Source organism: Melanerpes formicivorus, unplaced genomic scaffold (genome assembly GCF_026170545.1).
Source record: "Melanerpes formicivorus ecotype bairdi unplaced genomic scaffold, bMelFor1.0.p_v2 SCAF_89, whole genome shotgun sequence".
Classification (NCBI taxonomy): domain Eukaryota; kingdom Metazoa; phylum Chordata; class Aves; order Piciformes; family Picidae; genus Melanerpes; species Melanerpes formicivorus.
In genome coordinates, this window is record NW_027142441.1 from 747,536 (window position 1) to 761,196 (window position 13,661).

Sequence of the window (13,661 nt, forward strand, 5' to 3'; positions counted from 1 at the left end):
ATGCCCTTGGCCTTCTTGGCTGCCTGGGCACACTGTTGGCTCATGTCAGGCAGCTGTCAAATCAGCACCCCCAGGTCCCCTCTGGCCTGGCTGCTCTCAGCCCACTCTGACCCCAGCCTGTAGCTCTGCCTGGGTTTTGCTGTGGCCAAAGTGCAGGCCCCTGGCAATTGGACTTGTTGAATTCCAGTTGCCCAGGCCATTTGCCTGGCACATGGCTCCTGCTCTTTCCCACTCTAAGCTCTGCTTCTCTGCTGCCTCTCAGGCCTGCTCTTTGCTGCTGGGGTCTGGGCAAGGGGCTCCTTAAAGTGACTGAAAAGCTCTTCCCTGGGCTGCTCTGGACCAGCAGCTCCTTGAGGCTGGGAGTCCCTGGCTGTCAGGGTTTGTGCCCCTTGCCCTGGCACTGGGCACCACTGAGAAGAGTCTGGGCCCATCCTCTTGTGCCTCACCCTTTAGCTCTTGATAAGCTTTACAAGATGCCCTCTGGGGCTGCTGCTCCCCAGGCTCAGCAGCCCCAGGGCTCTCAGCCTCTGCTCACAGAGCTGCTGCTGGCACAGCTGCTCAGCACACCACCAGCCCAGCCTTGGGAAGCAACTGTTACCTGTTTTTGCTCTTTTTCTCACGTGGAGCTTGCTGCCAAAAGCCTTCCTGGTGGTGGGAAGGTGCCAGCAGCTCCTGCAAACTGCTCCTCCCTGCTTCCAGGGAAGGCTCAGGGGTGGGGGGGAAGGAGCAAGGATTTCAGAGCAGCCTTTTTGCTTGCCTGCAGCTTGCTTTGACTGCAGCTGAAGGTTTTCTCTCCTCTGGCCCTCTCCACCCCCTTTCACTACAAGCTTTACAGCAGCAGATGAAGAAATGAGGTGCAGCTCTGCCTCCCACCCCCAAGGTGCAGCTCAGGAGGGGCTGCAGCCTGGGTGGGTGGTGCTGGTGCTGTGGCTCTCACCTTCCTGAACAACTTCCAGCTTCTATTGCATTTGTTCACGTGGAGCCTGGTGCCAGCAGGGTGGGAAGGTGTCAGCACCTCCTGCAAACTGCTCCTCCCTGCTCCCAGGGAAGGCTCAGGCTGGGGGCTCTGTGTGTTAGGACACTGCTGACTATGCCCAGGCAGCCCCAGAGGGCAGCCAGTTAAGTGCCTGCCTGTGGGCAGGAGTGGGAAAGTGCTTGGCAAAATACTTGGCTGTGTGTCTGTGACTCCTGGGCTCTGTGCAGACCCAGCTAACGTTTGTGTCCCCACAGCCTGGGCTGCTGTGTCTAGTTCTGGGGCCACCAGCACAAGAGAGACCTGGAGCTGCTCAGTGGGTCCAGAGGAGGCCATGGAGAGGATCTGAGGGCTGCAGAACCTCCCCTGTGGGGACAGGATGGGAGAGCTGGGGCTGTTCAGCCTGGAGAAGGCTGCAGGGAGACCTCAGAGCAGCCTTCCAGTGCCTGAAGGGCTTCAGGAGAGCTGGGGAGGGACTCTGGACAGTGTTTATAAACAGATGAAGGGGTCAGGCTCTTTTCAGTGGTGTCCTGGGATAGGACAAGGGCAATGGATACAAACTGCAGGCAGATTTGCCTCTGCTGGCTGCAGACCTTAGAGCTGCATTTCAGTATCTGATGGGGACCCACAGGCTGGGGAGGGACTGCTCAGAAGGGGCTGTGGGGATAGGGTGAGGGCAATGGTTTGAAACTGGAGCAGGGTATAGTTAGGTTGGACACCAGGAGGAAGTTCTGCACAGTGAGAGTGGTGAGAAGCTGGAGCAGGCTGCCCAGGGAGCTGGTTGGAGACATTCTCAAGATCAGACCTGATGTGTCCCTGGGCAGCCTGCTCCAGCTGGACCTGTCCCTGCTGAGTGCCCTGGTGCCTGCTGTTGCTCCTCCCCAGGTGTAGGACTCTCCACTTTGATCCTTGTTAGAGTAGAATTAACCAGGTTGGAAGAGACCTTTGAGATCATCCAGTCCAACCTCTCACCCAGCACCATCTGATCAACTCAACCATGGCACCAAGTGCCTCAGCCAGGCTCTTCCTAAACACCTCCAGGGATGGGGACTCCACCACCTCCCTGGGCAGCACATCCCAGTGGCCAATCTCTCTTGCTGGGAAGAGCTTCTTCCTCACCTCCAGCCTAAACTTCCCCTGGCACAGCTTGAGACTGTGTCCTCTTGTTCTGGTGCTGGGTGCCTGGGAGAAGAGACCAACCCCCCCCTGGCTACAACCTCCCTTCAGGGAGTTGCAGAGAGCAAGAAGGTCTCCCCTGAGCCTCCTCTTCTGCAGGCTAAGCAACCCCAGCTCCCTCAGCCTCTCCTCACAGGGCTGTGCTCCAGACCCCTCCCCAGCTTTCTTGCCCTTCTCTGGACACCTTCAAGTCTCTCAATGTCCTTCTGAAACTGAGGGGCCCAGAACTGGACACAGGACTCCAGGTGTGGCCTCAGCAGTGCTGAGCACAGGGCACAAGGACTTCCCTGCTCCTGCTGGCCACACTCTTCCTGATGCAGGCCAGGATGCCCTTGGCCTTCTTGGCCCCCTGGGCACACTGCTGGCTCATAGTATCATAGCATCAGTCAGGGCTGGAAGGGACCACAAGGATCATCCAGTCCCAACCCCCCTGCCATGGGCAGGGACACCCCACACTAGATCAGCCTGGCCACAGCCTCATCCAGCCTGGCCTTAAACACCTCCAGGGACAGGGCCCCAACCACCTCCCTGCACAACCCATTCCAGGGCTTCACCACTCTCATGGGGAAGAACTTCCTCCTCCCCTCCAGCCTCAATCTCCCCACCTCCAGCTTCATTCCATTCCCCCTAGTCCTAGCACTGCCTGAGATCCTGAGCAGTCCCTCCCCAGCCTTCTTGGAGCCCCCTTCAGATCCTGGAAGGCCACAATGAGGTCACCTGGGAGCCTTCTCTTCTCCAGCCTGAACAGCCCCAACTCCTTCAGTCTGTCCTCACAGGAGAGCAGCTCCAGCCCTCTGCTCATCCTCCTGGCCCTGCTCTGGACACCTTCCAGCCCCTCCAGATCCCTCTTGTCATAGGGGCTCCAGAACTGGAGGCAGGACTCCAGGTGGGGTCTCCCCAGAGCTGAGCAGAGGGGGAGAATCACCTCCCTTGCCCTGCTGGCCACACTTCTCCTGCTGCAGCCCAGGCTCTGGTTGGCTTTCTGGGCTGCAAGTGCACACTGAGAGCTCCTGGGGAGCTTCTCCTCCCCCAGCACCCCCAAGGCTCTCTCCTCAGGGCTGCTTTCCAGCCAGTCCCTGCCCAGCCTGCATTTGTGCCTGGGGTTGCCTCCACCCAGCTGCAGGACCCTGCCCTTGGTCTTGTTGAACCTCCTGAGGTTGGCTTGTGCCCAGCTCTGCAGCCTGTCCAGGTCCCTCTGGATGTCCTCCCTCCTGTTCAGCTGCTGTCACCCAGTCCCCCCCAGGTCCCTCTCTGCCCCCAGCCTGTGGCACTGCATCCCCCCCTTGCCCAGCTGTGCAGCCAGCCAGAGCCCCTTGGCACACACACAGAGAGGAGAGGGCAGAGGCTCCGCTGGCGCCCACGCAGAAGGAGCTGAGTTTGTCCATGGATTTCTTTATTTCTTTTGAACCCTTTTATTTGTGGTTTTTAGTTTTGACTAGAAAAGGCAAACCCTCTGCCTGGTAGAGTGTGCAGGAGAGAGCTTCCAGACAGAACGAGTGAGAATGGAATGGATTTCCTTCCCCGAACTAGCCAGAGTTGAGCCTAACCCCCCAAATCATTTGTGAATCAACAACATTCATTTACCAGGGGAGAGACCAAGGGAAGCAACCACCCTGGGGGGGGGTGGTTTGGTACAGATTTCCCCTACCCCTTCAGCCTGAATTCCCCCCCCAGGGGTTGGGGAGCAGAGGGGGAGCAACCCCTGCCCCCAGCGGTGCTGGCCGCGCGCTGTGCTCGGAGACCTGGCTTCGTTATGGCTTTAGAGACCTTCCCAAGTGAAGGGTTGCAGCATCATCCCCACCTCAAGTGTTTGCTTCCCCCCTTCAATCTGGGACTGAGCATCACTCTGGGACCCTGCCCCACCCCCCAGGAACGACCCACAAGAAGAGCAAGCATGAGAAGCAGAAGTCAGATTTCCTCCCAGGGCTCTGTGCAAGCTGGGGCTGGGGAGCAGCACAGAGGATGTGACAGGAGAGTGTCTCTCAAGGCTCCTGTGAGGCTGTCCCCCCTGCAGCTTGCCCTCACCACTTGCTCCTTCCCTGCATTACTAGAGAGCAATGCTAAAGGAAAACCAGAGTCCAAGGCAAAGGGCAGAGGCCTCCAGGGAAAGGCAAAAGCTTCCCTCGGCCTCGAGTGGTCACTGAGCTCTCTGCTCTACTGCTCCCGCGGGATTTGGGTGGACAGGGATGCAGCCAAGGCTGGAAGCTCTCCTAGCAAAGCCACAGACTGCTTGGGGCTGAAAAACCTGGCAGGACCCCAGGCTTGGCTGCGTGGGGCTGGGAGGATGAGGAGGAGCACTGGTGAGGGCCTCTCCCCCCGGGCTCAGCAGCTGGCTGGGGCTGGGGGGGTTGCAGCAGTGGGGCATGGCAGTGTGGAGGGAAGTGCACTCTGCTGTCCTGAGCCTCTCCACTCCAACCCTGCTGGAATGTATCTACACCAGGAGCAGGTCAGTAGTAACTGGAACTGTAAGCTAGCAGAGGAGCCCTCCCCCTGAGAATGGAGGGAGAGCACCAGCATCAGACACAGCCCTGGCTGCCCTGACCTGTGGAGCCCTGCCAGCTCCTGGGAAGCAGCCCCAGGCAGGCACCCTGCAGGCTAGAAGCTGAAGGAGTCAAAGCTGGTAAAGCAGCTGGATGCTTGTGGCCTGGCCAAAGGAAATGGTGAAACTGACTGCAGGGAGAGCCAGGGAAAGGAGCAGCAGCTGTCTGCATCCCCTGGGCTGTCCCAGCCCTGTGCAACCCCCTGAGCAACACTCTCCAGCTGAGCAGGGAGGCTCCAGCAGGGCAGGGAGGCTCCAGCTGAGCAGTGAAGCTCCATCAGGGCAGGGAGGCTCCAGCAGGGCAGTGAGGCTCCAGCAGGGCAGTGAAGCTCCAGCTGAGCAGTGAAGCTCCAGCAGGGCAGGGAGGCTCCAGCTGAGCAGTGAAGCTCCAGCAGGGCAGGGAGGCTCCAGCAGGGCAGGGAGGCTCCAGCTGAGCAGGGAGGCTCCAGCAGGGCAGGGAGGCTCCAGCAGGGCAGGGAGGCTCCAGCAGGGCAGGGAGGCTCCAGCTGCCAGCTCATGCTGGAGATTGTTCTTCATTCTTTTTCAGACACATCCTGCAGCTCCAAGTGGACCTGTCTGGGGGACCTCAAGGCTTGCTAAGTGAACCAGCACAGGAGAAGACTGGACAGGGCTGTCATAGAATTGTTTCTGTTGGGCAAGACCTTGAGTCCAACATCCACCCAAGCCCACCATGGCCACTAAACCCTGGCCCCAAGTGCCATGGCCCCAGGTCTCCTGAACACCTCCAGGGATGGGGACTCCACCACCTCCCTGGGGAACCCACCCCAGCTCCTGGCCACTCATCTCACACCACATCCATGAGCATGGTGCTAGCCTGGGGTGTGAGCAGCACCCAGGAGCCTGGATGAAACCCTCCAGCCAAGCCCCAGGGGAGCTGCAATGCCTTCTACTGCAGCCCCCCAGCGCCTCCAGGCAGCGGACCCTCGGCTCCAGCGGGCACTCGCCCCAGGCTTTGCACAACCAACTCTGGTTCAAAACCCCCAAAGCTTGGAAGGGCAGCTGCTGCCCAAGCTGCTGGGAGCCTCAGGACACCTGCTGCACTGCTGAGCCCTGCTCTTTAATGTTCTGCTTCCATTTCATGTGGATAAAACACTGTTTTAAATAGAGCACAGTACCTGTGCTTAGGATGCACTCTAACATAGAGCACGGAAATCACACCACTACAGAGTGCAAGGCTAACCATCTCCACAGAGGGAAAAGTGGCTGAACACAAGGGGTTGGGGGAAAACCAGGACATGGGAGGGAGGGGGAGGGAGGGGGAAACCCAAAAGCTCAGCCTGATGCTTTCAGCTCTGTCACAGAGATGACTCAAGGTCAAGCTGCTGGTCCTCCTCTCTCTCGCAGCGGTGGAACCCTCTCGGCGGCAGAGAGTGATCCAACCAAACCAAACCAAGCCAAGCATCATAGTATCATAGCATCAGTCAGGGTTGGAAGGGACCACAAGGATCAGCCAGTTCCAACCCCCCTGCCATGGGCAGGGACACCCCACACTAGAGCAGCCTGGCCACAGCCTCATCCAGCCTGGGCTTAAACACCTCCAGGGACAGGGCCCCAACCACCTCCCTGCACAACCCATTCCAGGGCTTCACCACTCTCATGGGGAAGAACTTCCTCCTCACCTCCAGCCTGAAGATGATCCCCCCAAAACCATCCCAATGACCACTTTGCCAGGGAGCAAACAGGGCAGGACACCTTGGTCTTCACCACTTGGCAAGGGCTGAAGCCACCCAGCTGGGCTGAGATCAGTTTGGTGTCGCACACACGCACACGCACGCACACGGACAGGCACACACACACACCACCCCACAGCAAAAAGTGCACTTTCAGTTGCTGATACAAAAATAGATTGGCACATTCTGTTGGACACAGTGAAGATGTCCTCTTGAAAAGCTTTCTGTGGGTTTCTCTGGCGGGGAGAGGTCCTCTGGGAAGCCGCAGCGGGTCTGCGGAAAGCGCTCCAGGCGAATGCGCTCCGGCCGGCGGGCCGCCGCCAGGGGGTGGCTGACGATGAGGAAGAAGGGCAGGGGGTGGTCACCCGGAGCCTGCCCTTCAGATCCTTGCCCCCCTTTCCAGCTGGAGCTCCCCACAGGCAGGGGGGTCAGTCACCACCCAGCCTCAGTGCAGGAGCCGCTCACCACCAGCCCTCGGACGCCGCCCGGGCCGAGGCGCCCCCTGCCCGGCGCTGGGCAGAGCCCGGTGGGCAGCAGGGGGAAGCGTGGGGAGGCTGCTTTTGCATTTCCAGTAGTAAGGGTGGCTGCAGAGAGCCAGGTGGGAACAGTCAGGAGCCCTTCCCTGCAGGGCAGCCAGCGCTAGGAGTTCTGCACCAGGCGTCTGTAGTGCGGCATCACCTCGTGCTCCGGCAGGTGCAGGGCGAACTCCAAGGCCACCAGCACCGGGAACTCGAAGGCGATCAGCTCCCTCCTGTTCAGCCGGAACTTCTCTTCCAGTTTCTGCAACCAAGGCAGCAAATGACACAGAGTCAGTCCCTGGGCACCAGCGTTTGCCCTCCCAGCTGGCACAATTCACAGCATGCCTGCTGCTGGCACCAAAACCTCCGCCCTGCCCCACCGGCGCCGCTCCGGCAGCAGGGAACGGGAGCAGGAGCAACCGGGTCTGCTCACTGCGGGGCCTGGAGGGGCTGCAGGGAGCTGGGGAGGGGCTTGTGACACGGGCTGGGAGTGACAGGGTGAGGGACAATGGATTGAAGGTGGCAGAGGGCAGACTGAGACTGAGGATGAGGAAGAAATTGTTTGCAGTGAGGGTGGTGAGACTCTGGCACAGGCTGCCCAGGGAGGCTGTGGCTGCCTCCTGCCTGGAGGTGTTCAAGGCTGAGTGCTGAGCTGCAGCCAGAGCAGCAGCACAGGGAGGGGATTCTGCCCCTCTGCTCTGCTCTGCTCAGCCCCCACCTGCAGCACTGCCTCCAGCTCTGGGGCCCCCAGCACAAGAAGGACCTGGAGCTGCTGGAGAGGCTCCAGAGGAGGCCACAAAGATGATCAGAGGCTGCAGAACCTCCCCTGGGGGGACAGGCTGAGAGAGTTGGGGCTGTTCAGCCTGGAGAAGAGAAGGCTCTGGGGAGACCTCAGAGCAGCCTTCCCTGAAGGGGCTCCAGGAGAGCTGGAGAGGGACTTTGGACAAAGGCTGGGAGTGACAGGGTGAGGGATAATGGATTGAAGGTGGAAGAGGGGAGATTGAGGCTGGAGATGAGGAAGAAATTCTTCACAGTGAGGGTGGTGAGACTCTGGCACAGGCTGCCCAGGGAGGCTGTGGCTGCCTCCTTCCTGGAGGTGCTCCAGGCCAGGTTGGATGAGGCCTTGAGCAAGCTGTGCTGGTGGGAGGTGTCCCTGCCCATGGCAGGGGGTTGGAACTGGCTGATCCTTGAGGTCCCTTCCAACACAACCGATTCTGTGAGTCCATGCTGCTAAGATCCCTTCCTGTGAAGCTGAGCTTACAAAGCTCACCCTGCTGTGCTGCTCCTGCTGTGCTGCTCCTGCTGTGCTCTCACCTCACCTCCAGCAGATGGAGGATCAGAGTGGTCCCCACACAGGAGGAGGGAGCTGCTGGCGTGATGCAAACACTGAGCTCCCCTCTGCACTCCCATCCCATCCTCTGGCTAACTGCCCACAGCTTCCCTGCCCTACCTGACATCCCCACTTCCCCTTCCAGCACCCTGCTGGGGGGATTGTTTCTGCTGCAACCAGGCACATTTGATCTCAGTACCTCAGAGGCAGCTCCCCCAGGAGCAGTGAGCCATGGAGCCCACCAGCCTCAGGAGGGATGTGAAGGGCTTCACAGCTGGCTTCCTGCTGTCCCTTACGAGCCCTGCCAGCTGCTCTGCTGTTTTCCCTGGATTTGGCTGCCTGCCTCCAGCTGCTCAGAGGTGTTTCTGCCCCTCAGCCTCTTCTCAGCCTCTCCCTGGCTTGCTGCTTCTCCACTCACTGGGCCTGCTGAAGAGGTCACGGTCTCTTAAAGATGGTGCAGTGTTTCAGGGTGTCAAGAGAGGCCCCAGCTCCCACTGGGGTTTTTCTGGCTCCTCAGAGGGCTTTCTGACACACTCAGTGTGGGCTCATCCCTGGCACTGTGGCACAAGGGCACGAGCCCAGCTCTGCCCCCAGCCAAGCCCCCGTGTCCCTTGAGCTGAGGGAGCTGGTTGTGGCCAAGCTAAGGCTGCCTGCCTCACCTTCTGTGGCAGTCAGCCAGGTTGGCATCTTGGTGCTTGCAAAGGGCTGTGCAGTGACCCTCCCCTGTGGCCCCTTCCCTATGGAGTGGGTGGGAGACCTCGCTCTGCAGAACACCAGCTGGGGTGAGGGGTTCCAGTGGGAACACTTGGTTAGGCTTCCTGGCCTTGGAGCTCAACTGAAGGGAACACAAAGCTGGTAGTCTCTTAGACCCCTCCTGGAGCTAACATCTGCATTCACCTCCCAGAGAGGATCCTGTCCTTACTCATGGAACAGCTCCAAGCCCCCTGCCATGGGCAGGGACACCTCTCAGCTGGACACAGCTGCTCAAGGCCTCATCCTGCCTGGCCTTGAACACCCCTGGGAGGCAATAGGGAGCAAGGTCATGAGACTGTGAGCAGCAGTGTTCTAGAGGGGCTGGTGGTTAGAGCTGGGAGGGCATCACAGAATCATACATTCATGAATGGGTTGGGCTGGAAGGGACCTCAAAGATCATCCAGTGCCAACCCCCTGCCATGGGCAGGGACACATCCCACCAGCACAGCTTGCTCAAGGCCTCATCCAGCCTGGCCTGGAACACCTCCAGGGAGGAGGCAGCCACAGCCTCCCTGGGCAGCCAGTGCCAGTGTACTGACTGCTGACACTCCTGAAAGCAGGGACAGCAAAATGGATTTCCTGAGCATTAACTTGGGAGCTGCACTGACAGGAGGGAGCCCAGGGACCTCCCAGACCACACAGCATCTGACACCAGGGTCTTTGATCCCTCCAACCAAGCTTCCCATTGATCACCACACAGAGGTGCAACCAACAATGGCCTCCAGCTGGCAATCTGGAGGAGTGTGGGCAGCCAGCAGCAGGCTGAGGCAGCACACAGACCCTGGCAGCTGGTGCAGGGGGCAGCTGGTGCAGGGACAGCTGGTGCAGGGGGCAGCTGTGCAGGGACAGCTGGTGCAGAGGGACAACTGGTGCAGGGGCAGCTGGTGCAGAGGGACACTGATGCAGGGGGCCAGCTGCAGCTGGTGCAGCAGGGGGACAGCTGGTGCAGGGGGGCAGCTGGTGCAGGGGGGCAGCTGGTGCAGGGACAGCTGGTGCAGGGACAGCTGGTGCAGGGGGGCAGCTGGTGCAGGGACAGCTGGTGCAGGGGCAGCTGGTGCAGAGGGACAACTGGTGCAGGGGCAGCTGGTGCAGGGACAGCTGGTGCAGGGACAGCTGGTGCAGGGGGGCAGCTGGTGCAGGGACAGCTGGTGCAGAGGGACAACTGGTGCAGGGGCAGCTGGTGCAGGGACAGCTGGTGCAGGGGGACACTGATGCAGGGGGCCAGCTGCAGCTGATGCAGCAGGGGGACAGCTGGTGCAGGGGGGCAGCTGGTGCAGGGGCAGCTGGTGCAGGGGCAGCTGGTACAGAGGCAGCTGTGCAGGGACAGCTGGTGCAGGGGGGCAGCTGGTGCAGGGGGACAGCTGGTGCAGGGACAGCTGGTGCAGGGACAGCTGGTCCAGGGGGCCAGCTGGTGCAGGGACAGCTGGTGCAGGGGGACAGCTGGTGCAGGGGCAGCTGGAGCAGGGGGGCAGCTGGTGCAGGGGGGCAGCTGGTGCAGGGACAGCTGGTGCAGGGGGAGCTGGTGCAGGGGGGCAGCTGGTGCAGGGACAGCTGGTGCAGGGGGAGCTGGTGCAGGGGGACACTGATGCAGGGGGCCAGCTGCAGCTGGTGCAGCAGGGGGACAGCTGTTGCAGGGGGGCAGCTGTTGCAGGGGGCCAGCTGTTGCAGGGGGCCAGCTGCAGCTGGTGCAGGGGGAGCTGGTGCAGGGGGAGCTGGTGCAGGGGGACACTGATGCAGGGGGCCAGCTGCAGCTGGTGCAGCAGGGGGACAGCTGTTGCAGGGGGGCAGCTGTTGCAGGGGGCCAGCTGTTGCAGGGGGGCAGCTGGTGCAGGGGGCCAGCTGTTGCAGGGGGCCAGCTGTTGCAGGGGGCCAGCTGTTGCAGGGGGCAGCTGTTGCAGGGGGCAGCTGTTGCAGGGGCAGCTGCAGGCCTGTGCATACATACGTACATCTATCAGATGCTTGACTTCGTGCTTTCTGAGGTCACTGCCAATTTTGGCTGCTAAGAGGACACAGGCTCCAGCACAAAGCTTTCTGTTCTGCTTGTTCAGCTTCCCCTTGAGGGCCAGCTTCTCAAAGTAGACAAAGGCCATGGCCACCGTGGGCTCCTCGAAGCCGCACTCCTCTTGCGCCAGCTTCCGCATCTCCCTCTTGAGGCTGAGGAGAGGGAGCAGAGAAGGAGGCTGTGAGCTGAGCTCTGAACCCTGCCTGGCCTCACCCTGCCAGCCCCTGCCAGGCATTCTGCCTCATCAGACACAGGGGTCAAGGGACCTGCACCTTCCTGGGCAGCTGTCTCTGCGCTGTGTCCTGGGGACACATTTCACAGGCAGGTTGTGGCCCCCCAGGCTCCCCCCAGCAGGTAGCTGTCAGGCTCCCAAGCAGCTGAAGAGCTCTGACATGTTTAGCAGCTCTGTTCCAGCAGAAGCCTTCAGCTGCAGAGAGCTGATGTGCTAACAGCAGCCTCAACCCCCCTGATGCCTGCAGCCTGGGCTGGGCAGGCTTCCCATGCACTGCAGCACTGCCTGGCTGCACGGCAAGGGGGCTCAGCATCCTTCTGGCAGCGCAGCCCTTGGCCTGCTCACTGCTCCAGGGAAGCTCTGTGCTGCTCTGGGAGCAGTGATCCAGCACTGCAGCCCTGCTGCTGACCACTTGTTCTGCCCCTGGCTGTGCCAAGGCACCAAGGCCAGCATTCCTCTTTCCTCAGCCTCTTCACAGTGAGTGCCAGGGGGGTGTCCTTGCTCTGGCTCTTTCAGCGCACTGCATGCCCAGCTCACAGTCCCACCCCATTAGATGCCACACTTGACCCCTGCCCATGGCACCTGCCCATGTCTGTTTGCCCCTGGTCTTCACTCAGTCCCCTCCTCCAAGCAACCTGCACCTCTGCTGGCCACTGCTCCTGCAAGATCCCTCAGTGCTGTGCCCTCCCCCAGCCCCCTTGCACAAGAGCAACTGCACTGCAAGGGGAGGCAGCTGTGCCACGCTGCAGCCTTCCCCAGCTTGCCAACATACCTTCTTATTTTACTGAGGGTGAGCTTGATGTGAGGGAACTTCTCCTTGAAGGTCTCATTCATGTCCTTCTTGAGATCTGATGGCTTCACGTAGTCTATGACTGTGGTCTGGAACACAGGGCCAGGAGAGAGTCACTCTTTGGGTCTGTAACTAACAGCAGCCCTTAATCCTCCACAGACACCAGACAGGAGCCAGCTGGTGCCAGGGCTGGCAGCAGAGAGGAGAATTCAGTCTGCATTAAGGCAAGCACTGGTGACTGCTCCCTCAGAAGGAGAGGCCTGGGGTTTGAGGTGACCACAGGAGCACAGAGCAGAGGATGTCAGGGGCTGGAAGGGACCTCTGGAGATCACTGAGTCCAAGCCCCCTGCCAGAGCAGGACCATAGAATCCAGCACAGGTCACACAGCCCAGGTGGGGCTGGAAAGTCTCCCTTCTGCAGCCAGCCTCTGTTTCACCTCCAGCCCCGGGGAGATTTGCCACAACTGAGGCAGATCCTTAGCAGGAGAAAAGCTCTTTTCAAATCCCTCTCCTTAAAGCACTCAGAGGCTTGAGAAGCAGCAGATGGCTTCACACTGGCCATGGGCAGGGGGTGGAGCTGTCTGGCACCTTGGGGCTTTGGCAATTTTACCCTGTTGATAAGAATCTCCTCCCCCCCAGCCCCCAACACTGCTGCTTCCTGCCAGACACCAGCAGCTGTAAGACAGCAGAATGAAATCCAGCTGCAAGCTGCTGTGTGCTGCCTGGATCCCTCCAGCAGCAGCAGGGCTGACTGAGCACACTGGCTCGTCCTGGCAGAGCCATGCTGGAGAGCTCAGCTACCTGCCTTTATTCTCCAGAACAGGAACTGGGCCACTTTTTTATTCCCCCCCTACCTTGCTTTTGTTTTTCCCAGCTGGCTCTGAGCAGTGGCTGCTCAGCTGGGACCTGCAGACAAGTGTCTGTGGGACCCTGCCCAGCAGAGAGGGCAACCTCTGCCAGTGCCTCACCACCCACACTGCAAAGAATTTCTTCCTCATCTCCAGCCTCAGTCTCTCCTCTCCCAGCTCAAAGCCATTGTATCCTCATCCTGGCACTCCCAGACCTTGGCCAAAGTCCCTCCCCAGCTCTCCTGGAGCCCCTTCAGGTACTGCAAGGCTGCTCTAAGGTCTCCCTGGAGCCTTCTCTTCTCCAGGCTGAACAGCCCCAACTCTCTCAGCCTGTCCCCACAGGGGAGGTTCTGCAGCCTCTGATCATCTCTGTGGCCTCCTCTGGAGCCTCTCCATGTTCTTTGCTGGGGGCACCAGAACCTTACCAGCACTCCTCCTTTATCTGTTTCTAACCAGGCACCTTAGCAACCCTGTCACATCACAGCTGGGGCTCCTCCCCAGCCCTGCTCTCCAGACCCTTCCCCAGCCTGGTTGCCCTTCTCTGGCCCTGCTCCAGCCTCTCAATGTCCTCCTTGGAGTGAGAGGCCCAAAACTGAACCTAGCACTGAAGCTGTGGCCTCAGCAGTGCCCAGTACAGGGCACAGTCCCTGCCCTGCTCCTGCTGGCCACCCCCTGGCTCATCTTCAGCTGGCTCTAAACTCAGCCAATATTGCTGGAGCAGCAGTGGAAAAGGTGAGAGCTTCCTTCTTGACACTAAAACAGCCTCAACAGTGCAGGCAAAGGCAGCAGAAGTTGCCTCTTGTTCAGAGT

General features: G+C 60.2%; 1 protein-coding gene across 1 annotated transcript in view; it reads right to left on the reverse strand.

The window, feature by feature from the left end:
* Positions 1–3,458: 3,458 nt before the first annotated feature.
* Positions 3,459–13,661, reverse strand: part of CABLES1 (Cdk5 and Abl enzyme substrate 1) — a 123,544-nt gene continuing 113,341 nt past the window's right edge. Inside the window, exons 8-10 of the mRNA XM_068165464.1 lie at positions 11,987–12,093; positions 10,927–11,134; positions 3,459–7,159 (exon numbers count right to left, since the gene is read on the reverse strand). Of these exons, the coding sequence (XP_068021565.1) occupies positions 7,019–7,159; positions 10,927–11,134; positions 11,987–12,093 (456 nt within the window). The 3' untranslated portion in view covers positions 3,459–7,018. The remainder of the gene's footprint in view (positions 7,160–10,926; positions 11,135–11,986; positions 12,094–13,661) is intronic.